This window comes from Bombina bombina, chromosome 6, assembly GCF_027579735.1.
Source record: "Bombina bombina isolate aBomBom1 chromosome 6, aBomBom1.pri, whole genome shotgun sequence".
Lineage (NCBI taxonomy): Eukaryota > Metazoa > Chordata > Amphibia > Anura > Bombinatoridae > Bombina > Bombina bombina.
The window spans coordinates 573,429,291-573,455,743 of NC_069504.1; the positions used below are offsets into that span (position 1 = coordinate 573,429,291).

Sequence of the window (26,453 nt, forward strand, 5' to 3'; positions counted from 1 at the left end):
TTGCATTGTCTTGTTATCTTGCATTTGTTGATTATGCAAATCTAATGTGTTGACTGGTCCTTTAAGTAATTATTCCTCCCAATATCATAGAAATATTAGGTTGTTCCCATGACAGTCCCTTTTATTATACACATTTAACTGTGTTTCCTCCATTCACCCACCTCACCTTTCCCACATGTTGCTGAACACTCAGTTGACCCAGTTTGCTTCCAATTGTAGTCTCGGTTACGTCTTGGTGGTTGCACTGGCGGCACTTGATTGTCTGGCTGATGTGATGGAGACCTTCCAGGCTGCCTGGCATTAAATGATTCCTGACTATTATGAGGGTCTACATGACCAAAGGAATCTCTGCCCTCCTTAGGAATTGAGGGATCTGTTACATCTAACTGTCCATTGAATGGTTCACCTAGAGAAACAGCAAACACTATCAATTAAATGCTTTAACAAGAAAAAAAATATATATTTACTTACTACATTATGAAACCAGTAAAAGAAAGAAACAAACTGTAAAGAACAATACAAGTAATAATTGTAAGGAATAAATCTTCTGATTTACATTTGTCTTTCTTCATAATTGCTCATTATAATGTAAATAACACACAGGAAGATACTTTCTGGTCATCACAAAAACAATTAAAAAAATAGTAGAATGTATGAGCATAAATTACTATTTAGCTTGTAAAATGGATGTTTACCTTTAGGGGAAAAAAACATTATTTTGTAAAGATGAGTGACAGGTTACCTTTAAACTGATTTTACAGGGTCAGGGTTACTTTACATATTCCCAGCAGCTATAGTAAGGCTTTATGTTCACTTTATGCCTTAAATTACATATATTTTATTTATTTTATTAGTAAATTCTGGTGATTATGTCAGATGTCAAAGTGATCATCAGGATTGTCCTATATTTTTCTGTATCTAAACTTGCTTTTTTGTTATTATAGAATAGTTTCTAATAAATCTTAAACATTTTCATTAATGCAGTAGGATATAGTGTATAGAGGTTTTGAATAGAATTCTTTCAAGACTGGTAATTTAGCCTCGCAAAAAAAAAAAAAAAAACAAGATAAAAATATGTTGCTGTGAATTCAAATTGCAGTAAGGCTCTAATTACACAAATCATGGTATCTGCCAGTAATTGTTGGAAATATCTCTCATGTAGCTTTCTCTCTTTATTGTGTATGTAAGCAGACAGACAGACAGATACTGTTTAATCTAAACAAAAATGTATCAAATCATAATAGTATCCCTTTTATTTATAAAAACGAATGAGTAATCACCTGGTCTGTAATGAGGAGGTAACTGTGGACTGATAGCATTTGTTGCTGGAAGGACATATTCATAATGAATTCCAGGGTTTGGCTGCTGATGGATCATCTAAAGCAGAAAATATAAATCAAACAAAAAATAATTGTGTTCCTTAAAGGACCCATTTTCAAACAAAGAAGATATTTTCTTTTCTTCATTCTGTGTTATCAAAAAATAATAATCGCCTGTCTCTACTGGGCTTAAAGTGAATATTTGAGATAAATATAAAGTAGTTATAAGTGGTAAACAATTTGAAGACTATACTCAGTTATCTATAAACAGTATACTTTATCTTAATCATAAAAGAATATTACTAATAACTAAGGCAATGGTTAAGACTGGAAAAATTCATGTGCAGATTAGATATATTTTAATGTCTTTCCTGGCCTATATTTGCCCAGTTTCTCATTATTGTCAATTTAAATGTGGTCTTACATATTTTACACATTTATTACTGTATATATAAGTGCTTGCCATAAGTTACCACTAGGTGGCACAGGACCTGTGTTTATTGTGGACTTTAAAGAAATATTCATCCAAATGGAAAAGGGTTACATATATTTTGTACTGTAATCCAAATAACAAGTGAAAGCCTTATTATTGGAACAGATGCTATGATAGAAGGCAAAATGAACACATTTACAAAGCCATATAATGTCCATAAATATTCCTCAGTCAGTAGCGAACATATTATATATATATATATATATATATATATATATATATATATATATTATATATATATATATATATGTGTGTGTGTGTGTGTGTGTGATTAAAAAATACAAACAATATGTCTGTCAAATTGTTTTTGAAAAAATTGTACCTTTAGGGGTACAACAGCTTGTCACTGGTGCAGTACCCTCAAAGGTACACCCGCTGTACCCTTTAACATGGGCACATATTGGTACCCTTGCAGATTTTACCTTTCAAAGGCAAATATGTACCTTTGGTGACTAAATTGGACCTCAATGCTATAGTGACATAATGTACCCTTAAAATGGTGCAAATTTGGCCTTTTAAGGGTACTGGCCCAGTGACAAGCCCTTTGTACCGCATGATGGTAAAGTTGTATTTAAGACAGCATATTAAAAATGCTGTTCCATCAAATGTATTAAAAAACATTCAAATATGCATTCGCCTACTGTGCACTTGCTCAGAAAGTATATAAGTATTTGTCTAATTTTAAATAACAATAATTGAAAAAAATAAACCTTACAGTAGCCACACTGAAGTTTGATGATTTTGGAAAGTGTAACCATAAAGTAGGTCCTAAGACTCCACCACTGAAATTCCTGAAAGAACCAGGCAGAACAAACTGTTCTTAAAGGAGATACTCAAAATGCCTTATTTCCCTCTGTACTAGAGTCTAACAACACACCATCTAACTTATGGTGACACACGCCACCTAAAACATATAGAAAAAAAAACATAATAAAATATAACTCTAACAAAAGGAAGGGGGATTCAGGGGAGGGATAAACAATAAAACTCACAACCATACATTTGCATTGTCACCCTATGCAAAATATATGCAAATGAGTTGTTTTTCTCAGTACACATTTTGGTGATCAAGCTTCGACCAACAGATGGCATTTTCAACCAATAGATGGTTTTATGGCGTGTTACACAATGTCCATGTATTTGATGGAAGTCACAATTTTTTAATTTTTTTTAAACTGGTTCTTAAACAGTTCTTTGTTTATTTTATAGAATTTTAAATGATTTTCTTTGCAATTTATTTTAATATATTTGCTTTATGTGTAAGAGATCATCTTGATGCTCTAAATATAAACATTAAAATGTTAATTAGTGCTTGTGTGCTTTGTGATTGTACCTTTTTTGTGGGATTAAATGGTACAGACATAGACCCTTTGACAGTTGGAAACATATTTGTACCTTATTTACCCCTAAATGGTACATATTAGTTCCTTAAGGTGTAATTATGTCCCATTGAGGGTACAACCATAGCAGTTGTACCCTAAGTGTTCACAAACAGACCCCAACCGTACGTTTTTTTTCTGGCAGTGTATAATGAAAGTAAATAACATTAAATTGGTAATTTCCAATGGAAAATTAAGCAATAATGTTAGTTGTGTCATGAAGAAAAAAAGAATTCTGCATTTTAGAAATCTCAAATACTACTATCAGCAAAGCATTACATTTTGACTACATGTCTGAATATTGTTAATAAAATATAATAACCATATTACTAAATGATTGCTTTTGCGGTTAAAGTGGAAATGCACTTAGTTTTGCCACTTAACACCACACAGTTACTTATGTTTTATTCAGACAAACATTTCTAGGAGAAAGTGTGCAAATATGAAAACAAATCATGTAAATTAAGTCAGAAATAGTGTATGTATCTTCAAAATGTCACTGATATTCTGCTTAATGCCAATAGATATAGACAGCAGAGGCGATTATCATGTGACCACGGAAAGCAAACTTTTGATGATCTTCTATTTCTATTAAATTTTTCAGTTTAATTTTTTATACTGCATAACTCTAAAAGCTTTATCTCATTAGGAAAATGTAAGAAATATGTAACTGCTTTTCAGATTTTGTAATGTATAATATACAACAATACAGCTTTTATAACCAAGCAGATAAACAACAAGCTCGTTTTGAACAGACATATTGTTTGCCGTGGCTGTGGTGGCTGACTTCTGAGCTAAAACAGCTGCCAAACGCTTATTAATTAAAAAAAAAAAGTTTCCTTTTGTTAAATCAAAATGTGTTCTAGGGCTTTGACCAAGTGCAGCATGAGGTGCATAGTTACCTCACATAAGGATGTCAAAATAAAGGCAAATATGTGATGGATCTTTAATGAATGTTAAAAGGTAGAATAATTTTCTTTCCAGAAATGAAACTTGGCTGAGAAAACACCAGGGGTGAACCGAGTTTAAAAAAAGCTGCTGATTAATTGCCTCATTTACTTTTTTAGAAAGGTTTCATGAGACCTGTTTAGAAGCCATTTCATTTGAATTTGATAAAAAATAGACTGACTAAATAAAACAGATTAATTTACTGTTTATCACACCTAATGTCACAAGTTCTGTGTGAGCTCAGTGCATGCACTGTTACACATATATAATTAAAAACTACATATCTTTTTTCATAAGTACAACCAAACAAAGACTCCATTTTATAGCGCAAAGTCCAGCCAAAGGACATCCAAGCTCTATAATTCTTGTGATCCAACAACTACTTCCTGTCAAAATTCTCCTACTCCTGCAGTGTACTTGTCTGTTAAATTTATGTGCTTACCCATAGGCACTTAAGGCCTTTCACACTTAATCCTAGCTGTCTGCAAATATCTATCATTACTCAGTTTTAATTAGCCGTGCTTCCTGAGGGTAAGTATTGTACAGTACCAATTCTAGTAACTGTAACTATGGCCAGTTTATGACGTGCAATCTAACCTTGTGTTCCTTGTAGATTTCACTCAATGCAAATTGATTTTTGTTCATATGTAATCTGTATCGAGATGTGGTTGTAAAATCCTCATGCTATTCTTTTTAATGACATTGACTTTTTATCACAACTGGTCTCTCTTTTTTTTTTTTTAACTTACCTTGAACATGAGTCTCAAACAACACAGCATAGTTTTCAGTAAAGTATGGTTTCTAAGCAATACCATACACTTCTTTATCTTATATTTTTCATCCAAATTTTAATTTAACTACCATTTCTATATTATCCATGAACTATACTCTTGTACTTAATAATAACTTGTGTCCATTGTAGATTTCTGTTTCCTTTTCTGTGGGTTTTTAATAAAATCATCTTACATATTTAAATACTGTTTGTTAAAGGCGCTTAAAAATGTGCTTGCCCTAATAATCTCTAGAAAGACCAAAAAGTAAATTCTGCAACCAGAGGAGTAACAACAGGGGTCTCTAAGGTCTCAATTCAGGCTGGCATTGCTGAGTGGGGGTGGGTTCTGATGGGTCTTGGGCATATCTGGCTTCACTGTGTGCTTTCACCCCTGCAAAATACATCTTGCAATGAATGAAAGATATATGGATTTGCTTTTACAAATATGGTAAAAGGGTTTCCAAGATGGCTGCCAAAGTGGTGTTGTACATAAAAACCTGCCACCATATTTTACAGGGAGTCTGCACAGGTACATATTCTCTACAGTGCATTGACCCAGGTGGAAGGATGTCATGTAGTCACACACATGTAGTTCCTATTGCCCTTATGTGGCTGCCAGCTTAGTGTTTGTGAAATATAGCAGCCAGAAAGTGAGTTATTTAAATGAGGGACCCTGCCACAGCCTTTGCTCTGGGGTCCAGTGAGGTCTAGTTATGTCCCTGTCCATAAATTTGGTTTTCTTTAAAACTATGCAAATCAAAGCAACTGGTGAAGAAATCCTGGGTTACATAGTTAGCTTTTTGAGCTCTCTAAGTAGTATGGGACAATCTGTAAACTAGATTAAATGCTTGAAATGGCCTAAACCAGCTTAAAACCAGCTATTTGTTTACAGCATTTGATGGCTACAAATGTGCTTTTTGTCCTCTCTAGGGAGCTTGGGAAAAATCATTTAAACATATAATAAACATTAAACACATATTGCTTTTTTTACACAAAAAAAAACAAACAGGAATTGTTTTATGTCTCATTAAAAATTTTGCCATGTTATCTCATCCTTTGTTTCTAAACTATCTCCTCTTATCAACTTTACAAAAGTTGGAAGGAACAAAGTCCTCAGATCAACTCCTTTTGCAAGGAGTTGCATAATATTTTTGTCGGCCTAGAAAAATAACATTAAAGTGAAGGTCAAACCATACAGCCCTGCAATTAACGTTAAATACAAAGGAATCTCCCATGTGACAGCAATCCTTAAATGCTATAGTGACTTTCAGGGAGATCTTTCTAACAAACTTGAGAGACATCTATGAAGATCTGATGACATTTTTGCAGACACTTATAATGTTACCAAATCCTCAGTTGTTGTGGCCACTATTACAGGGAGTGCAGAATTATTAGGCAAGTTGTATTTTTGAGGATTAATTTTATTATTGAACAACAACCATGTTCTCAATGAACCCAAAAAACTCATTAATATCAAAGCTGAATAGTTTTGGAAGTAGTTTTTAGTTTATTTTTAGTTATAGCTATTTTAGGGGAATATCTGTGTGTGCAGGTGACTATTACTGTGCATAATTATTAGGCAACTTAACAAAAAACAAATATATACCCATTTCAATTATTTATTTTTACCAGTGAAACCAATATAACATCTCAACATTCACAAATATACATTTCTGACATTCAAAAACAAAACAAAAACAAATCAGTGACCAATATAGCCACCTTTCTTTGCAAGGACACTCAAAAGCCTGCCATCCATGGATTCTGTCAGTGTTTTGATCTGTTCACCATCAACATTGCGTGCAGCAGCAACCACAGCCTCCCAGACACTGTTCAGAGAGGTGTACTGTTTTCTCTCCTTGTAAATCTCACATTTGATGATGGACCACAGGTTCTCAATGGGGTTCAGATCAGGTGAACAAGGAGGCCATGTCATTAGATTTTCTTCTTTTATACCCTTTCTTGCCAGCCACGTTGTGGAGTACTTGGATGCGTGTGATGGAGCATTGTCCTGCATGAAAATCATGTTTTTTTTTGAAGGATGCAGACTTCTTCCTGTACCACTGCTTGAAGAAGGTGTCTTCCAGAAACTGGCAGTAGGACTGGGAGTTGAGCTTGACTCCATCCTCAACCCGAAAAGGCCCCACAAGCTCATCTTTGATGATACCAGCCCAAACTAGTACTCCACCTCCACCTTGCTGGCGTCTGAGTCAGACTGGAGCTCTCTGCCCTTTACCAATCCAGCCACGGGCCCATCCATCTGGCCCATCAAGACTCACTCTCATTTCATCAGTCCATAAAACCTTAGAAAAATCAGTCTTGAGATATTTCTTGGCCCAGTCTTGATGTTTCAGCTTGTGTGTCTTGTTCAGTGGTGGTCGTCTTTCAGCCTTTCTTACCTTGGCCATGTCTCTGAGTATTGCACACCTTGTGCTTTTGGGCACTCCAGTGATGTTGCAGCTCTGAAATATGGCCAAACTGGTGGCAAGTGGCATCTTGGCAGCTGCACGCTTGACTTTTCTCAGTTCATGGGCAGTTATTTTGCGCCTTGGTTTTTCCACATGCTTCTTGTGACCCTGTTGACTATTTTGAATGAAACGCTTGATTGTTCGATGATGACGCTTCAGAAGCTTTGCAATTTTAAGAGTGCTGCATCCCTCTGCAAGATATCTCACTATTTTTTACTTTTCTGAGCCTGTCAAGTCCTTCTTTTGACCCATTTTGCCAAAGGAAAGGAAGTTGCCTAATAATTATGCACACCTGATATAGGGTGTTGATGTCATTAGACCACACCCCTTCTCATTACAGAGATGCACATCACCTAATATGCTTAATTGGTAGTAGGCTTTCGAGCCTATACAGCTTGGAGTAAGACAACATGCATAAAGAGGATGATGTGGTCAAAATACTCATTTGCCTAATAATTCTGCACTCCCTGTATATTAAGGGCAAAATCCAAGGGAGCACTTTATTTCTGACTGCCACATAGATGTAATTCAAAGAGACTGTTTGTAAACCTACATTTCATACTACATGGTGAAGATATATTACACCTTCTGCCTCGTGATTATGCTCCAACTACATCCCTAATAGATGTTAGTTACCTTTTTCTATTGAGGAACAAAGAAAGAGAGGGGAGGGAAAAAGAAAGAAAAAAGAAGAAGGGGGAAAAAGAAAAAAAGGAAACAGGGGAAAACTAACTTATAGATCATTCAGCTGTGTCTCTCCTCACCCTTTTCCGCTCCCAAGTTAAGAGCGGGTCATATTCTCTACCCTTTTACCATCAGTGTCCAGTGGTGACATAGTCCCTGGGGAGAGACATGCTTATATCCTAGAGCAAGATTAGGATACTAAGGCCTAGATTTAGAGTTCGGCGGTAGCCGTCAAAACCAGCGTTAGAGGCTCCTAACGCTGGTTTTGGCCGCCCGCTGGTATTTGGAGTCAGTGATTAAAGGGTCTAACGCTCACTTTACAGCCGCGACTTTTCCATACCGCAGATCCCCCTACGCCATTTGCGTAGCCTATCTTTTCAATGGGATCTTCCTAACGCCGGTATTTAGAGTCGTTTCTGCAGTGAGCGTTAGAGCTCTAACGACAAGATTCCAGCCGCCTGAAAATAGCAGGAGTTAAGAGCTTTCTGGCTAACGCCGGTTTATAAAGCTCTTAACTACTGTACCCTAAAGTACACTAACACCCATAAACTACCTATGTACCCCTAAACCGAGGTCCCCCCACATCGCCGACACTCGATTAAAAATTTTAACCCCTAATCTGCCGACCGCCACCTACGTTATACTTATGTACCCCTAATCTGCTGCCCCTAACACCGCCGACCCCTGTATTATATCTATTAACCCCTAACTTGCCCCCCACAACGTCGCCGCAAGCTACTTAAAATAATTAACCCCTAATCTTCCGACCGCAAATCGCCGCCACCTACGTTATCCCTATGTACCCCTAATCTGCTACCCCTAACATCGCCGACCCCTATGTTATATTTATTAACCCCTAATCTGCCCCCCTCAACGTCGCCGACACCTACCTACACTTATTAACCCCTAATCTGCCGAGCGGACCTGAGCGCTACTATAATAAAGTTATTAACCCCTAATCCGCCGCACTAACCCTATCATAAATAGTATTAACCCCTAATCTGCCCTCCCTAACATCGCCGACACCTACCTTCAATTATTAACCCCTAATCTGCCGACCGGAGCTCACCGCTATTCTAATAAATGTATTAACCCCTAAAGCTAAGTCTAACCCTAACACTAACACCCCCCTAACTTAAATATAATTTTTATCTAACGAAATAAATTAACTCTTATTAAATAAATGATTCCTATTTAAAGCTAAATACTTACCTGTAAAATAAATCCTAATATAGCTACAATATAAATTATAATTATATTATAGCTATTTTAGGATTAATATTTATTTTACAGGCAACTTTGTAATTATTTTAACCAGGTACAATAGCTATTAAATAGTTAAGAACTATTTAATAGTTACCTAGTTAAAATAATAACAAATTTACCTGTAAAATAAATCCTAACCTAAGATATAATTAAACCTAACACTACCCTATCAATAAAATAATTAAATAAACTACCTACAATTACCTACAATTAACCTAACACTACACTATCAATAAATTAATTAAACACAATTGCTACAAATAAATAAAATTAAATAAACTATCTAAAGTACAAAAAATAAAAAAGAACTAAGTTACAGAAAATAATAAAATATTTACAAACATAAGAAAAATATTACAACAATTTTAAACTAATTACACCTACTCTAAGCCCCCTAATAAAATAACAAAGCCCCCCAAAATAAAAAATTCCCTACCCTATTCTAAAATACAAATATTACAAGCTCTTTTACCTTACCAGCCCTGAACAGGGCCCTTTGCGGGGCATGCCCCAAGAATTTCAGCTCTTTTGCCTGTAAAAAAAAACATACAATACCCCCCCCCCCAACATTACAACCCACCACCCACATACCCCTAATCTAACCCAAACCCCCCTTAAATAAACCTAACACTACCCCCCTGATGATCTTCCTACCTTGTCTTCACCATGCCAGGTTCACCGATCCGTCCTGGCTCCAAGATCTTCATCCAACCCAAGCGGGGGCTAGACATCCACTGAAGAAGTCCAGAAGAGGGTCCAAAGTCTTCCTCCTATCCGGCAAGAAGAGGACATCCGGACCGGCAAACATCTTCTCCAAGTGGCATCTTCTATCTTCTTCCATCCGATGACGACCGGCTCCATCTTGAAGACCTCCAGCGCGGATCCATCCTCTTCTTCCGACGACTAGACGACGAATGACGGTTCCTTTAAGGGACGTCATCCAAGATGGCGTCCCTCGAATTCCGATTGGCTGATAGGATTCTATCAGCCAATCGGAATTAAGGTAGGAATTTTCTGATTGGCTGATGGAATCAGCCAATCAGAATATAGTTCAATCCGATTGGCTGATCCAATCAGCCAATCAGATTGAGCTCGCATTCTATTGGCTGTTCCGATCAGCCAATAGAATGCGAGCTCAATCTGATTGGCTGATTGGATCAGCCAATCGGATTGAACTATATTCTGATTGGCTGATTCCATCAGCCAATCAGAAAATTCCTACCTTAATTCCGATTGGCTGATAGAATCCTATCAGCCAATCGGAATTCGAGGGACGCCATCTTGGATGACGTCCCTTAAAGGAACCGTCATTCGTCGTCTAGTCGTCGGAAGAAGAGGATGGATCCGCGCTGGAGGTCTTCAAGATGGAGCCGGTCGTCATCGGATGGAAGAAGATAGAAGATGCCGCTTGGAGAAGATGTTTGCCGGTCCGGATGTCCTCTTCTTGCCGGATAGGAGGAAGACTTTGGACCCTCTTCTGGACTTCTTCAGTGGATGTCTAGCCCCCGCTTGGGTTGGATGAAGATCTTGGAGCCAGGACGGATCGGTGAACCTGGCATGGTGAAGACAAGGTAGGAAGATCATCAGGGGGGTAGTGTTAGGTTTATTTAAGGGGGGTTTGGGTTAGATTAGGGGTATGTGGGTGGTGGGTTGTAATGTTGGGGGGGGGGGGTATTGTATGTTTTTTTTTACAGGCAAAAGAGCTGAAATTCTTGGGGCATGCCCCGCAAAGGGCCCTGTTCAGGGCTGGTAAGGTAAAAGAGCTTGTAATATTTGTATTTTAGAATAGGGTAGGGAATTTTTTATTTTGGGGGGCTTTGTTATTTTATTAGGGGGCTTAGAGTAGGTGTAATTAGTTTAAAATTGTTGTAATATTTTTCTTATGTTTGTAAATATTTTATTATTTTCTGTAACTTAGTTCTTTTTTATTTTTTGTACTTTAGATAGTTTATTTAATTTTATTTATTTGTAGCAATTGTGTTTAATTAATTTATTGATAGTGTAGTGTTAGGTTAATTGTAGGTAATTGTAGGTAGTTTATTTAATTATTTTATTGATAGGGTAGTGTTAGGTTTAATTATATCTTAGGTTAGGATTTATTTTACAGGTAAATTTGTTATTATTTTAACTAGGTAACTATTAAATAGTTCTTAACTATTTAATAGCTATTGTACCTGGTTAAAATAATTACAAAGTTGCCTGTAAAATAAATATTAATCCTAAAATAGCTATAATATAATTATAATTTATATTGTAGCTATATTAGGATTTATTTTACAGGTAAGTATTTAGCTTTAAATAGGAATCATTTATTTAATAAGAGTTAATTTATTTAGTTAGATAAAAATTATATTTAACTTAGGGGGGTGTTAGTGTTAGGGTTAGACTTAGCTTTAGGGGTTAATACATTTATTAGAATAGCGGTGAGCTCCGGTCGGCAGATTAGGGGTTAATAATTGAAGGTAGGTGTCGGCGATGTTAGGGAGGGCAGATTAGGGGTTAATACTATTTATGATAGGGTTAGTGAGGCGGATTAGGGGTTAATAACTTTATTATAGTAGCGCTCAGGTCCGCTCGGCAGATTAGGGGTTAATAAGTGTAGGCAGGTGTCGGCGACGTTGTGGGGGGCAGATTAGGGGTTAATAAATATAACATAGGGGTCGGCGATGTTAGGGCAGCAGATTAGGGGTACATAGGGATAACGTAGGTGGCGGCGGTTTACGGAGCGGCAGATTAGGGGTTAAAAGTGTAATGCAGGGGTCAGCGATAGCGGGGGCGGCAGATTAGGGGTTAATAAGTGTAAGGTTAGGGGTGTTTAGACTCGAGGTACATGTTAGAGTGTTAGGTGCAGACGTAGGAAGTGTTTCCCCATAGGAAACAATGGGGCTGCGTTAAGAGCTGAACGCTGCTTTTTTGCAGGTGTTAGGTTTTTTTTCAGCTCAAACAGCCCCATTGTTTCCTATGGGAGAATCGTGCACGAGCACGTTTTTGATGCCGGCCGCGTCCGTAAGCAACTCTGGTATCGAGAGTTGCATTTGCGGTAAATATGCTCTACGCTCCTTTTTTGGAGCCTAACGCAGCATTTGTTTGAACTCTCGATACCAGAGTTAAATTTATGGTGCGGCCAGAAAAAAACCCGCGGAGCGTTAACAGCCCTTTTACTGCCGAACTCCAAATCTAGGCCTAAGTGACTTCTGTGACTAATATCACCCCCCACTCAACAAACTCTACCTCTTTCTCTATGAAACTTTCAATATGTGCTGCCATGGCCTAAAAACCATCTGGGCAATGTCTACCCGGGGGGCCACACCAGAGTCTCGGACCCTCATATAAGTTTATACGGGACTGTATAGGATTATCATGCCACAGGGCAGTAGAAGGAAACACTCAGCTATACTCCCAAAGAAATCTCTTGCAGATCACTTCAAGGCCACAACTCACACTGAAAGCAACCGTCAGAGCCCTGGGGTGAATCCCCAATCTGAGATTCCGATCCCCCAACAAACCACCACCGATAGCCTCCTTGGCAACTATGGAGGGGGCAACAGCGTCAGCTATAGTTGGCACTCTAACGGAAAGAATGAAAAACCTAGAAGAAACTCTTACTAAGACGATCCGAGGATCAGTTGCTGAACTACGGAGAGACATTGGAGCTATTAGTGAATGTACCGAAGCTCTGGAACAAAAGCAAGAGGACCTTGCTATAGAACAAGCTAACTTGCATAGCATATAACTAGCACAGAATATAGTAGATCATGTGGACATTATTGAGGCAAAAGTTGCAGATCTCGAAGACCGCTCTAGAAGGAACAATCTTAGGTTCCGAGGCATATCAGAAGATGTGTCGCCCAGTGAACTGGAAGACTTCATTCTAGAATATTGTAAACACCTCAAACCATCCACGAATCAGTCTGAATCACTTATTGACAGAGCGCACAGACTTCCGAGAGGGCGGAACGTCTCAGCCGATAAACCATGAGACACAATCGTACGCTTCCATTACTTTACATATAAAGAACAAATACTGAAAGCAGCTTTCAACACCTCCTCCTTACCTGAAGGGGTCAGACACATACAGGTCTTTCCTGACCTCTCACAATATACAATGAAGAAAAGGGCCTCTTTCCAGGAAATTACAACTACTACAACAGAAAACGGGGCAATAAATACCGCTGGGGATATCCAACAAAGCTCCTTATACACAAAGATGGATCTCTAATCACTCTAGACGACCCTTCCCGAGGCAGAGATCTCTTGGACCGGTGGTCCTAAGGACAGCCAAGACCACTTGATCCCCAGCCAACTAAACCCATTGGGACTCCTGGACACCATATATCAGAGAGACTCAGCCCCACAGCTAGGGAGTGGGATCCTCTACCACAGAGATCACTAGCCCCAAATGCTAAGCGTCAGAATCAGGACTCTGACTTTGTTCTGGACTAGGCAAATGTGGACTTAGCTGTGCTTCTTAGCATCTGCAACTGCCAATAACGGAGACCTGTGAACATCAAACAGTAATGTATATTTACATTTTATCCTAACATGCTCTTGTTTTTATGGTTATCATGGTTATCTTGTTTATTTGCTGAGAGTTGTTTGCTATCTCACCACAACACCATATCTTAGGGGGGTCCATGAGGGCCCAGCTAGGTTCTATCACTAGGGGAAATACCCCAGGGTGACTCCAAATTGTACGGGAGGGACTCCACTGTAATAGGAAAACTCTAACACCAAGTAATGTGATGAAGATTTCCTTATTACTTAGAATTTAAACAGCAAACTCAGGGTTTTATCTCTGATTCTAACTGACAGTAACTAGATGTACTTAGCTTCCCTTGGATGATAATCTATGCATCACAGGGACCTGGGGATGTGGGCTGCTGAAGTGTATCTCTCCCAATTTACACTAGTTTTTTCCTATACTGACAGTTCACCCTACGTACTTACTTAATGGTGTCTCTAAATGATTACTATCAGTTAAATATTCAGTTTTTCTAATTCAGCCAAGACTTTAGGACACACCCTTGTTAGACACCGGATTTAGAACTGAAGTCTAGGACATAATAGGACGGCTGTTCACCCATACACTCGGTCTAGAGCCACTTAAGATGTTATTTGATACAAAAGCCTCCCTTAGGATACATTACTCCATACTATTCTAAATTATGTACAATCACTACTGGAACAGACCACATGGGGTCATCAGTTAACTGAGTCTTTACTGGCCAACAGGGAAGACCCATTATACAGTATATAGGGTACATGCCTTTAACCTAGAATCTCCCCCTAGCAGTAAATCTTTATCCATTGTGATAGTAGCTCCTCCTGGGACCCACACACTAGGATACATAAAAAGCTGATATATAAGCCCCTAGGCACCTAGTTTTACGCATCTATATTATAGTTTTCAGATATGTTAGAACCTTGTGTTGTTTTATGGGGTCAAATCTCCTCAGCATGTTTATTTATTCATACATAATAACTAAACTGTTACTGTTACCGAATTGTGATATATCTTATCTGTTTCCCCCACATGTTTTCATATCCCGGGGTTCTTCCCCAGGTCTGATAAAATAAGAAATGTTTCCAACCCCCCCCCGATAGCCAAAATATGTTCCTATTAATCTCATTAATCCCACGAGATGTCACTTACTCTCTTTAGCTTAGTTTCAAAATTTTGGCCCCTCTGGGGACAAGCCCCCATGTTCTATGTTCTATATTACTCCCATTCTACCTGTCCTTTTAGGGGTAATATTATATTCCTGTTACTATATATATTGAGTTCAAACCCATATAGCCTTAAAAGCTCTGCTCCCCCTCCCCTTATCACTCCAACCCTTCCTCCCCCACTTATTATTTTCCATTACCATATTGTATGATAATTACCTCTTACGCCAACTATATATACCTTTGAGCTTACTCCGTTAGCGGAAGAAAATATAGGCCCTCTGGGGAATAGGCCCCTATGCTCATAAATCCACCAATTTCCATATAACCTCAGAGACACAATTGGATTCCATCTAGTTACAACCAACTTTAACCCTCCAAGGTATCATAAAATCCGTCCACTACAGCCACCCCCTTACTCTCCTACCCTTAGACACCCAAGCTCCCTACCCCACTTCTTATACCCCTGATCTTACTCCATAAGCAACGGAAAATATATCCTGTAGAAACGTACCTAGATCTTTCATGTATATCTATATGTTTTATAATTCACTGTTAGTACAATTCATTGTTATTATATTTGGTTTACCGAAACGAGCTTTGTCAGCTTTGTCAGATTTCCTAGTAACTTAAAGAGACTTGACCTTTCTGAACATCCCCTATCCCCGAACCTTCTGTCCCCTAATCCTTAGTCCTACCCCTAACCGCTACCTATATAATCTTCCATAGCACTAATCTTTCTCCTTTCCCCCTTACTTCCTCCCCTCGAACCCTCACCCCTTTAACCCCTTTCCTTTTTTTTTCACTTCTCCCGGTCACAAAAATAATTCACTATGGCATACTCTCCCCCTATCACGTTTACTACGTTAAATACCAGAGGACTGAACTCTCCAACAAAGAGAAGTCTACTTGTAAAATACCTGACATTACAAAAAACAGATGTGGGATTTCTCCAAGAGACACACTTGGTAGATGGAGACGATAAGAGACTTAAAACTCAATTATTTCCCTATGTATATTCGGCTTCTTATATAGGAAAAAGTAGAGGTGTTGCTATTTTGATCAGCCGAAATTTGTATTTCCAATGTTTACATGTAGAGCGAGACGAGGAGGGGAGATATGTAATGTTGGTATGTAAACTAAATAACTGCACGTTTACGCTAGTTAATCTCTATGCTCCCAATCAAGGTCAATTAAAATTCCTAAGGAAGACATTTGATCTGATGGATAAAATTAAACAGGGGACTCTACTTATAGGGGGAGACTTCAATTTAATATGGGATCCGGAGATGGATAAGAGATTTTCCAATCCAGACTCGAGTGATGCATACATTAATTCATCTGCCCCAAAGTTCCGGGACTTAGTGTACAAGTATCAGCTCCTCGACATCTGGAGGTCCCTACATCCAACAAATAGAGACTATTCATATTTATCCCCAACACATAAATCATATTCCCGAATAGACAATTTTTTTACCGATTCTTGGACCTTAAATTGCATAAGACATGCCAAAATGTCTTCTTGTCCGTGGTCAGATCATGATGCAGTATCCATTTCTTTACCTGGAAATACGGCGCTTACATCCAAACCAAGATGGAAATTCCCCCAATTCCTTTGGACGGACCCTCTATTTCTAGGGTCGCTGCAAGAAACAACCACAGACTTTTTCCGCAATAAAGGAGAGGAGGAAACTTCCCAACAAACTAGATGGAGTGCTTTTAAGGCATATATTCAGGGCTTCTGCATTAGTAAGCTAGCTAAGGCTAAAAAATATAGGGGGGCACCCCTAGGAAAGCTGATGTGTGACCTTAGACAGGCAGATAGATTAAACAAAATCAACTCTACCGTAGCTCTCTCAGACAAAATCTTTTTGCTCAAGGCTATTATCAAGGACAGAGAAACCGAAAAAATTCAAGAGGCCGCAACGAGATTTAGACAGGTCATGTATTCTAAAAATAACAAGGCGGATTCACTTTTAGCAAAAAAGCTTAGACAAAGAGCAGCCGCGGCGAGAATTCCTTACATATCACATGACGGTCACATTGCATACACCCCTGCAGATATTGGGGAGATATTTGCGGAATATTATTCAAACTTATATACTATCAAGAAACATGAGTCCCCTTTATCGGTATCACCCCAGGATATCTCACATTTTTTGACAGGTTTGCATCTACCACAACAAAGACGAGGACGGAGAAAAATTAACACAACCATTCTCATTAAGAGAAGTTGAGGATGTCCTTAAACAGATCCAAAATAGCAAGGCACCTGGACCAAACAGCTTCACAGGGACGTTTTATAAGAAACTCGACCACAAATAGCCTCAAAATTGAGAAACCTTTTTAATGAGATTAGGGGAACAGGCCAGATCTGAAGAGAATTTTTAGAGGCTACTATCATCCCTATCCAAAAAGCCAGGGAAAGAGACTGAATGTAGTAATTATCGCCCCATTTCGCTTATTAATCTAGATACGAAACTATACTCGAAGCTCATAGCAAATAGGCTAGTCCATCTCCTGCCAAAGATCGAACATCATGACCAAGTAGGTATTACGTTAGGCAGACAAGGACCAGAAAACACTAAAAGACTAATTTCAGTCTTCACGGAAGCACAAAGACTAAACATCCCCATGGTGGCCCTGTAGTTGGACGCTGAGAAAGCCTTCAACAGGGTCAGATGGGATTATATTTGGGTGGATCTTGAGGCTTTTGCGTTTCCCGAACCCTTTATCATGGCAATTAAAACCCTGTACTCTTCTCCATATGCTCGAATAAAAGAAATGGGAGTTCCCAATTTCCAATGGGAACAGACAAGGCTGCCCACTCTCACCGCTTATTTTTGTGTTGGTGATGGAACCTTTTGCCCAAAAGATTAGACAATCTGATTCTATAACTGGGATCCCTCTTCTTCTCCCCCCAGAGAAAATAGTTCTTTTTGCAGATGATGTGACCCTACTCCTAACGAAGCCACTTTCTTCCATGCCAGCGGTCTTTAATTTGATTAATCTTTTTGGCAAAATGAGCTATTATAAAATTAACTATAAAAAGACAGAGGGCTATTCCATACAGATGGACCACCCTACTCTATTAAGACTCCAAACTCTTTACCCTTTTTCCGGGTCAACCCAAAATATTAAGCACTTGGGGATACTCTTGAGTGCTAACCTGGAATGTCTGATTCATGATAATTTCGACCTCTTAATTCATAATTTCAAAACATTACTGGAGAAATGGGACTTCAAAGAACTATCCTGGTTAGGGAGAGCTGCCTCAGTTAAAATGTCCTTGCTTCCGAAGGCATTGTATCTATTCCGTTGTATTCCACTTAATGTTCCACATTCTATCTTATTTCAAATCCATAAACTATTTTCTCATTATATATGGCAAAATAAAGCACAAAGGATAGCCTATAACACGTTACAGAGACCATACTCACGTGGAGGGATAGGGGCTCCTAACATTTTTACCTATTATGAGGCAGCAAGACTATCACATATTACGGTATGGGGCATCGGAGAAGGTAGGCCAGGTTGGTACCCCGTTGAGGCCTCGGGGGTACCGGACGATTTAGAGCTCTCTGATTTAATTTAGGGATTCTTAATTGTTGAAGATTTTTTTGGGGATTCTTAATTGTTGAAGATTTTTTTGATCAAAATCAAACCTCTGATTTGTCTCTAATAGCTAGTAAATTTGAGCCTTGCCCTCCTTGGCTGCCATTTGAATCTCTTAGAGTTCAGAGCTTTTTGAAATCCTGGGGATTCCTCACAAATCCCATTCGGAGATCCACTCCATGGGAGACCAGATGGAAAAGTTGGATTATGTTCCCCAAACCCCTTACAATTCACTACAATTTACTCCTGTCGGACATTACTCCTGGGATACAATGGCAATATAAAGCATGGACTAGAGAGTTAGGCATTAATATATCTGATAGCGAATGGGAGTGCACGATCACGCTCACTAAGAAGACCATACATTGTGTTACTATGCTGGAAGTATATATAAAAGTACTCCTGAAGTGGCATAGAACCCCGATACGGCTTGCCAAAATGTACCCTGAGGTCTCATCCTTATGTTGGCGCGGTTGTGGTGGAACCGGCTCAGACCTACATATTTGGTAGGAATGCCCAGTACTGAATACATTATGGGAAGAGGTGGGCAGCATGTGTAACTCTCTGAAACTTATCACTGATATATCGCCCGCTAATGCATTGTTACATGTTATAGCAACTGATATACTGCAGATGTCGAGAAGACTACTGGTCTACATTTTCACTGCAACAAAGTTGTGCATTGTTCGGGCTTGGAAAACTAACATGGAGAGATACTTTTTCAATTCGATTGATCAAATGGACATCTACTGGCTAATTTGGGACATATGGCTTCATAAATAATGATTATTATATAACCCACATTAGGCTTTCTAAATAGACGTTTACATTTTTTATACTGGTGACGAATTCTTATAGTGAGAGGAGAGGAAAAACAGGGGAAGGAAAAATATTATTATTTTTTTAATTTTATTTTTCTCTCTTTCCCTCTCTCTGCTCCTCTACCCTATTTGCTACTCTTCCCCTTCCCGTTCTTCTACCGACTTTCACTTGACCCTATTCTTATGGTTCAGACACAGACCCCATATTGGTTAAATGTTAATTGCTTGGTAAATCTAGAATGCCATTACGGTAAATACAATAGAGAAATATAACTGAAGTATTTTGATTAGATGTGCTACCACTTATATTTTTAATTACTATGACATACCACAGGTGTTTATTAAATTTTTTCATACGACAAAAGTATCTAAGCAACTATACCTAAATGTTATATTTTATATACTGATATACTGGATGATTGTCTTTCTGTTAATTGATTGTTCATGCATTATGTATATGATGATCACTTGTTCAATTTTGAAAAAATTTCAATAAAAAATATTTTTGAAAAAAAAAAAAAAAGTGAAGGTTAATTTGGATGAATTAGTGCCCATTTTTTATTAAACCTATTAAAAACAAGGGCACTTTAATTAATCAAAATTGACATTTCACTAATTTTCTTCAAAAACTTACCTTTTAATCCTGTCAGCCGCTTCAGTGCTTCCTCTGCACATCACAAGCCCTCTTTGCGGGTCCAAAATTGCAAATCCGACTTCCTCCAATCACGGAGTTGCATCAGGCCATAATCACCCGGGAAGAAAGCCATGATTGGAGGAAGCTGGATTCATCATTTCTGATGTAAGAAGAGGCTTCCAATGGCCAGGGGAATCGCTGGAGCAGCATTTAGGATTAAAAGGTAAGTTTTTGAAGAAAAGGAGTGAAATGCCAATTTTGATGAATTAAAGTGCCCTTGTTTTTAATAGGTTTATTAAAAATCAGGCACTATTTCATCCAAATTGACCTTCACTTTAACAATGGTTCTCAGAACCATATTTCAGCCAGTCACATTTAATAATGTTATATACTTACATAAACATCTAGTACTTCATTTGTTGGACCTTCAGCTAAAAATGATTCACCAGAAGTGCTTGATATTTCATTTGGCCTCTTGTATATGAACATTGTACCTCCTCCTTCATATTTCCCAGGTCTATCAATTGCCCAGTTTCCATTGATGATTGATCTGCCTGATCGACTCCGAAGGGCTAAAAGGGGGAGGACAGAATATTTTCCTAATGATTTTACACACAAATATATATTTTACATAACTACTATCATTTTAAAATGTTTGAAATCATATACGTTTTAATCAAACCAATTTTAAAGATGAACAGTGCCCTACGGAGTGACTTTGTACTATACGTAGATGTATGTATATTTATCCATAACTTACTATGTGTGTATGTGTGTGTACTGTATATACTTACACTCACAATACTGAATACAAAGACTGAACTATTACTACTTGTTAGGACCAGTCAACATTGGGACACCTTGTAAGTGGGTGACTGGCTAAGCAGAATATGGCCATATTGTGTGACTAAGATCCCAGTTTTTAATATAAAAGCATAGGGCATTTTTGCAGCATTTAAAATGTTTTGTTTGTTTGTCAGTGGATGTGTGTGCGCGAATACCCTCTGTTTTGTGCTACTATTTGTTCTTACTGGCAGCAACTTTGTTAATATGTATAAAATAAATAAATTGAGGGAGCAAATACATGACTTATTTTTTAAGCAGCAAGCTGTGTTTTGAAATCACTACATTTTTGTTATCTCTTTTTGAATTAGTATTTACAGTTATTGCCCAGGTGAATTATCATATGAATATATATATATATATATATATAATGCAAAAGTACTGGAACTGCCTGGATTTACACAAGTAAAAATAAAGTTTTCACTTGTGCTGTAAATCAAGTGAGTGCCAGTTCTTTTATGTTTTGCATTTTTCTGGGCCTTACACTGTCATACCATTTGGTATAGCTTGTTGCATAAATATACCTCCTAGTGTACCTGGTATATCTGCACTTCTATTGTGCAGTAAACACTATATGGGTAGAATAACATACTTTATACACAGTATAAATAGGGGCACAATCTATAATAACCGTGGACTGCAATATTGCTACTAAATTGTAGAAAAATATAAATATTACTATTCCATTAAAGTTGTATTCAAGTACTATATTTTTAATTTTTTTATATCTTCTTTAAAACAATAATGAAAATGAATAGGCAGCCCCCTTTCAAACATCTTATGTCTTCCTATATTCAGAGCTTGCAATCCTCATGCAGTGCTATAGGCTAGTAATACTAATGGTGTGAAATTGTATGCACTCATTACTTCTTTAGCGCCAACAAATATAAAAATAACTATAAAAAGAAAGCTTATAAGTTTTATGGAACATTTGGTTTCTTGTACTGATAGTGCAGCTATAAATCATACTAAATACAAGTAAAATTCAGCAAAAAAATCAAGGCCAGCTGGACCATGAAGTCTCTTACGCAACTAAATCTTTTAATATCTATTTTTATTGTGGATGCTAAAGAAGAGTTTGCAATATGCTTGCAATTAAAACTAGGACTGTTTAGTGTTTTTTTTTTTTTTTAAGGGACAGTCTACAACATAATTTTTATTGCTTCAAAAGATAGATAATCTCTTTATTACCTATTCCCCAGTTTTGCATAACCAAAATGGTTATATTAATATACTTTTTACCTCTGTGATTACTTTGTATCTAAGCCTCTCTTGACACCCCCCTCTTTACATGGCTTTTTATTTATTATTATCTATTGATGTATTTATTATCTATTGACTTGCATTGTAGCCAATAAGTGCTGTGTTGTGCTGACTCTTACACATTCCACAGGTGTGAGCACAATTTTATCTATATGGCTCACGTGAACTATCAGTCTCCTGTTGTGAAAAGCAAATAAAAAAGCATGTGATAAGAGGCTGTCTGTAGTGGCTTAGAAATAGGAAGAAATTTATAGGTTTAAATGATATAGTACAAGTATATTAATGTAACTATATTGGTTGTGCAAAGCTGGGTAATGGATAGTAAAGGCATTATCTATCTTTTTAAACAATTACAATTATATGTCGATTTAGCCCAAAAATATGGAAATAAGCACTATTGTTTTGTTATATATTTCATTCAAAGATCAAATCAGTCAAATACATTTTGATTACTTTCTAATATTATTATTTTTCCAACAATTTTTTTTTTATTATCACCACATATTCAATTTATACAGCCAAATAGCTCAAATTAAAATGAACATTGATGATATACTTTTTTTTCAGTGTATTTTGTAAATGTAAAATTCCATATATTGAAACACTGTAAGTGCAGTGATGTTCGATAGCAATTCAATTTCATTTGCAGCATTTCAGATTTGTTTTTCTCACTTAACATAACGTTGATTTTATTAATTGAATGTTAAGCAAACAACATCAAATACATAACTAAAAAAAAATAAAACCAATATAAAGCGATTTGAAAATGTCACTAAAATACTGCCATAGTTGTTTTTTTATCCATCCTTCTATATAAATTTGTGTTAGCATAAGTTTAATAATGTAATAATAATAAAAAATATGTACAGGTATTTTCTTCTTTTTTCATATCTTAGCTGGAAATAAATTTCAAGCATTGGTCTTCAAAGCTCTAAGATTCATTTGATACATTATTAAAATGTATATGTTATATTCTAGCATTCCAATTATGTTATTTCTATATAATGTATGCCAATACTACAATATTAGTTTTTATCTGTTATGGAATCAACAGCATTGTTCAGTGTTGCTTTTTTATTGGCTCGGTTGAAAAGATAATAAAACAGCGTATGTTTCACATATTTCAACAGGATATTGTTATAGAAACCAATGAAATATGTAAAATATACACTGTTTTATTATCATTTCACGTGCAAAGTCTGGTATACTGGTTCATAGTATCATTTTAGATTTATATAATTTTAGATACAGTATATATATACATATATATATATATATATATATATATATATATATATATATATATATATATATATATATATATATATATATAATTTTGTTGGCTACGTTTATCTAGGGTTGCTTATTGTATAGCTATATTTTTTATTTTTAAATCTATTACTATTTGATATTCTATAGAAATTGAACACATAACAGAGAAAAACACATGGTTCTAATTGGAAGAGCTATATAAATTGGTTAACACTGAGCAATTATCCAATTTTAAATTTGTGTTAAAGTATTGCCAATCTATAATAAAAGAATGTTTTCGAATGGTTTCAAAGTGCTTTGTACTGAGAACCATCGCCAACAGTATTACAATGCAGCAGTAAACACGTTTTGTTGTTGTAAGGTTTTACATATCCAATTTAAAACCATTTTACTTTTGAAAACCAATTGTGCTGCACTGCATGTCCTGATTCTTTTAACCTTTGCTTCCTATATTAACATTTACCAAAAAAAATAAATAAATAAAAAAATAGAAAAGGGTTATCTGCACAAATGTGCAGCACTAAGATTGTTCTAACATCCTGCAATCAAACCGATAAGGCAGCAAACAATAATAATGATTTAACCATTAGGCTAAGGGAGAAAACAACAATGGCACTACACAGGTAGTTGCCTGTAATTCTGTCAGTAATCTATTCCCATTGAACTGGTATGGGACTGAATAAACAGGTAATGTTAGTGCTGTACACTGAACAAGAGTTAAATGCAAAAAGAGGCCAGTAAATTACTGGCAAAGAATGTACATATATAGCACTCAACAACCCTATATTAGGGTAAATTCCAAAAATAGGCAGTGAAGATAGGATGTTTATATTAAAATCCAGTTCAATGGGATTTTTTTAAAACTTAACTTTTATTAGTTGTAAAAAAATGTACAACATAGAAATTAAACCATTAAAAACACAGTTACGATGAATCCTAACAACACTAGATATCAGGTTGTATAGGAAGCAATACAATTGGGTCATAACATTATACCATAGTGCCTGAATTGCTAATATGCACTAATTCTGAAAAAATCCCCTCGAACCAGATGTTAATATAAACATCCTCTCTTCACTGCCTATTTTTGGAATTTACCCTAATATAGGGTTGTTGAGTGCTATATATGTACATTCTTTGCCAGTATGTACATATATAGCATGAATCAACCATTGTCTGTCATTCTTTTTCCAATGGCTGCTTATTTTTTGCTTACAGTTTGGTCACTTAAAAAACATCAATAATTGGTGTTACATTTAGGTTTCTATGGGTTTACCTTGCTCAAGTGTAAGAAACACACTTGTTTTGGATTTTTCACTGAACGACTTACTTCTAATGAACTGGAATGCCATTGTTAATGAAGCCAAAGATTTGTTAAATTGAGATGAATGTTTTTACATGGCCAACTCTAACTGATTAAATTCTAGTCCAGTGATATTATTATTGTCATTTATTATTGTCATTTATTTGTTTAGCACCACAAAACTCTGTAGTACTGGGTATGGAGATACAAATACTTGTGATAAGATACAAATACATAACAGACAAAGCAAATCTATTACAGGAGGAAGAGGACCTTGTTCCAAAGATATTACAGTCTACAAGTTAAGGGTGCAGAGACATAGGGTTTGGGGTTAAACATATTTCTGAATTAAAGAATTCATTTTAGAGATGGAACTTGGTCATCACGGGGATCCATAGATTTTTTTTTTTTTATAGAGGTGGGGAATAAAAATTTGTCCAGCAGTAATAATGTTAATATAGACAAATGCTAATGCACACATATATATTATAGAAAACAAAATCCCAGGGGGGCATTTACCACTCTTGCCCCCTTCAGATGCCCATATTGGTCATATAAATATAAAAATATGATGTAGTTATAACTCACATACAATTCTAAATGGTAACATTAATTTACAACAACAAAAATAGGATTATGTCAAAAAGCATCATAAAACAATTGTAGAATCTATAAAGTTCATTACAATCAGAAATACTACCCACTTAAAATGAAGTTGGTTTTAGACAAACAGCTTTAAAATCAGATATGTAGTGTTTAATTTAGGGAATTTAAGATATTAGATGGAAATTTATATTTGTATTAGGATGATTAATTTAGCACAATCCCATGACTTGTGTATAGTTTACTTTAAACTGTTTTATAATAATGTTAAGTAGTCCTAATATTATTAATATGACCACTAAACACTGCATATCCTGTTTAACATTGTGAGTCATTAATACAGTACATCTGCTAAACAGTGCATCTTCATTTAAATGTATCATGTTTTATCTGCATTTAACATACTTAGCTATGAGTTTGTAAATGCATTAATAATTTAATTTCTCAGTGAATGAACATGAGTCTTGTAGATTTAATATATGGAAAAAAATCACTATAGTTTACTATTTAGAAGAAAATGTTAAAAACTCAAATGATGTACTCGACAAGGACTAGTGTAAATTTCAAGCCCTGTATAAGTCTATCTATCTATCTATCTATCTATCTATCTATCGATAATATAGATATGGCATAAACACCAATAGATAAACAATGGCACGTTTTAAATAAGTCTTATACTTTCCTTTGTACAGTTTTTTTTTTATTCAGCTGTCACTTTAATTGGAAATATATGCAAAATGTAGTCTCTACTTTTTAGATACTGGGGCTACAATGCCAGTACTTAATAATTCATATGCGTGTATAATACAAAGTGAGCATATACATAAATACAAGCAATGTCCAAGGGGCATAAAGTATCTTGATATTTTGATATAAAATGTTTAAGTACGTGTAGTAAATTACTTTCATAATTTGTAAGCTTTCCAATTCTGAGGACTGGAAGTGCACACTTTAGACTCGACAAGCCCAAAACTCCTACATATCTAATCCTTAATAAGCTGCAGTAGTGGTGATAGGACAAGATACTGCAAAACAATTCATATTTTATTAACATACTTTACTAAAGGCCAGATTTCGAGTAGTGCGTTAACAGTTAAACTGGA

At 36.4% G+C, this 26,453-nt stretch overlaps 1 protein-coding gene across 2 annotated transcripts in view; it reads right to left on the minus strand.

Moving 5' to 3' along the window:
- THSD4 (thrombospondin type 1 domain containing 4) overlaps window positions 1–26,453 on the minus strand; it is a 1,326,695-nt gene that overhangs the window by 71,656 nt on the left and 1,228,586 nt on the right. For both annotated transcript variants that reach the window (XM_053717542.1, XM_053717543.1), the window contains 3 exons: window positions 20,463–20,638; window positions 1,281–1,377; window positions 167–406 (listed from right to left, as the gene is read on the minus strand). In XM_053717542.1, coding sequence (XP_053573517.1) covers window positions 167–406; window positions 1,281–1,377; window positions 20,463–20,638 — 513 coding nt within the window. The remainder of the gene's footprint in view (window positions 1–166; window positions 407–1,280; window positions 1,378–20,462; window positions 20,639–26,453) is intronic.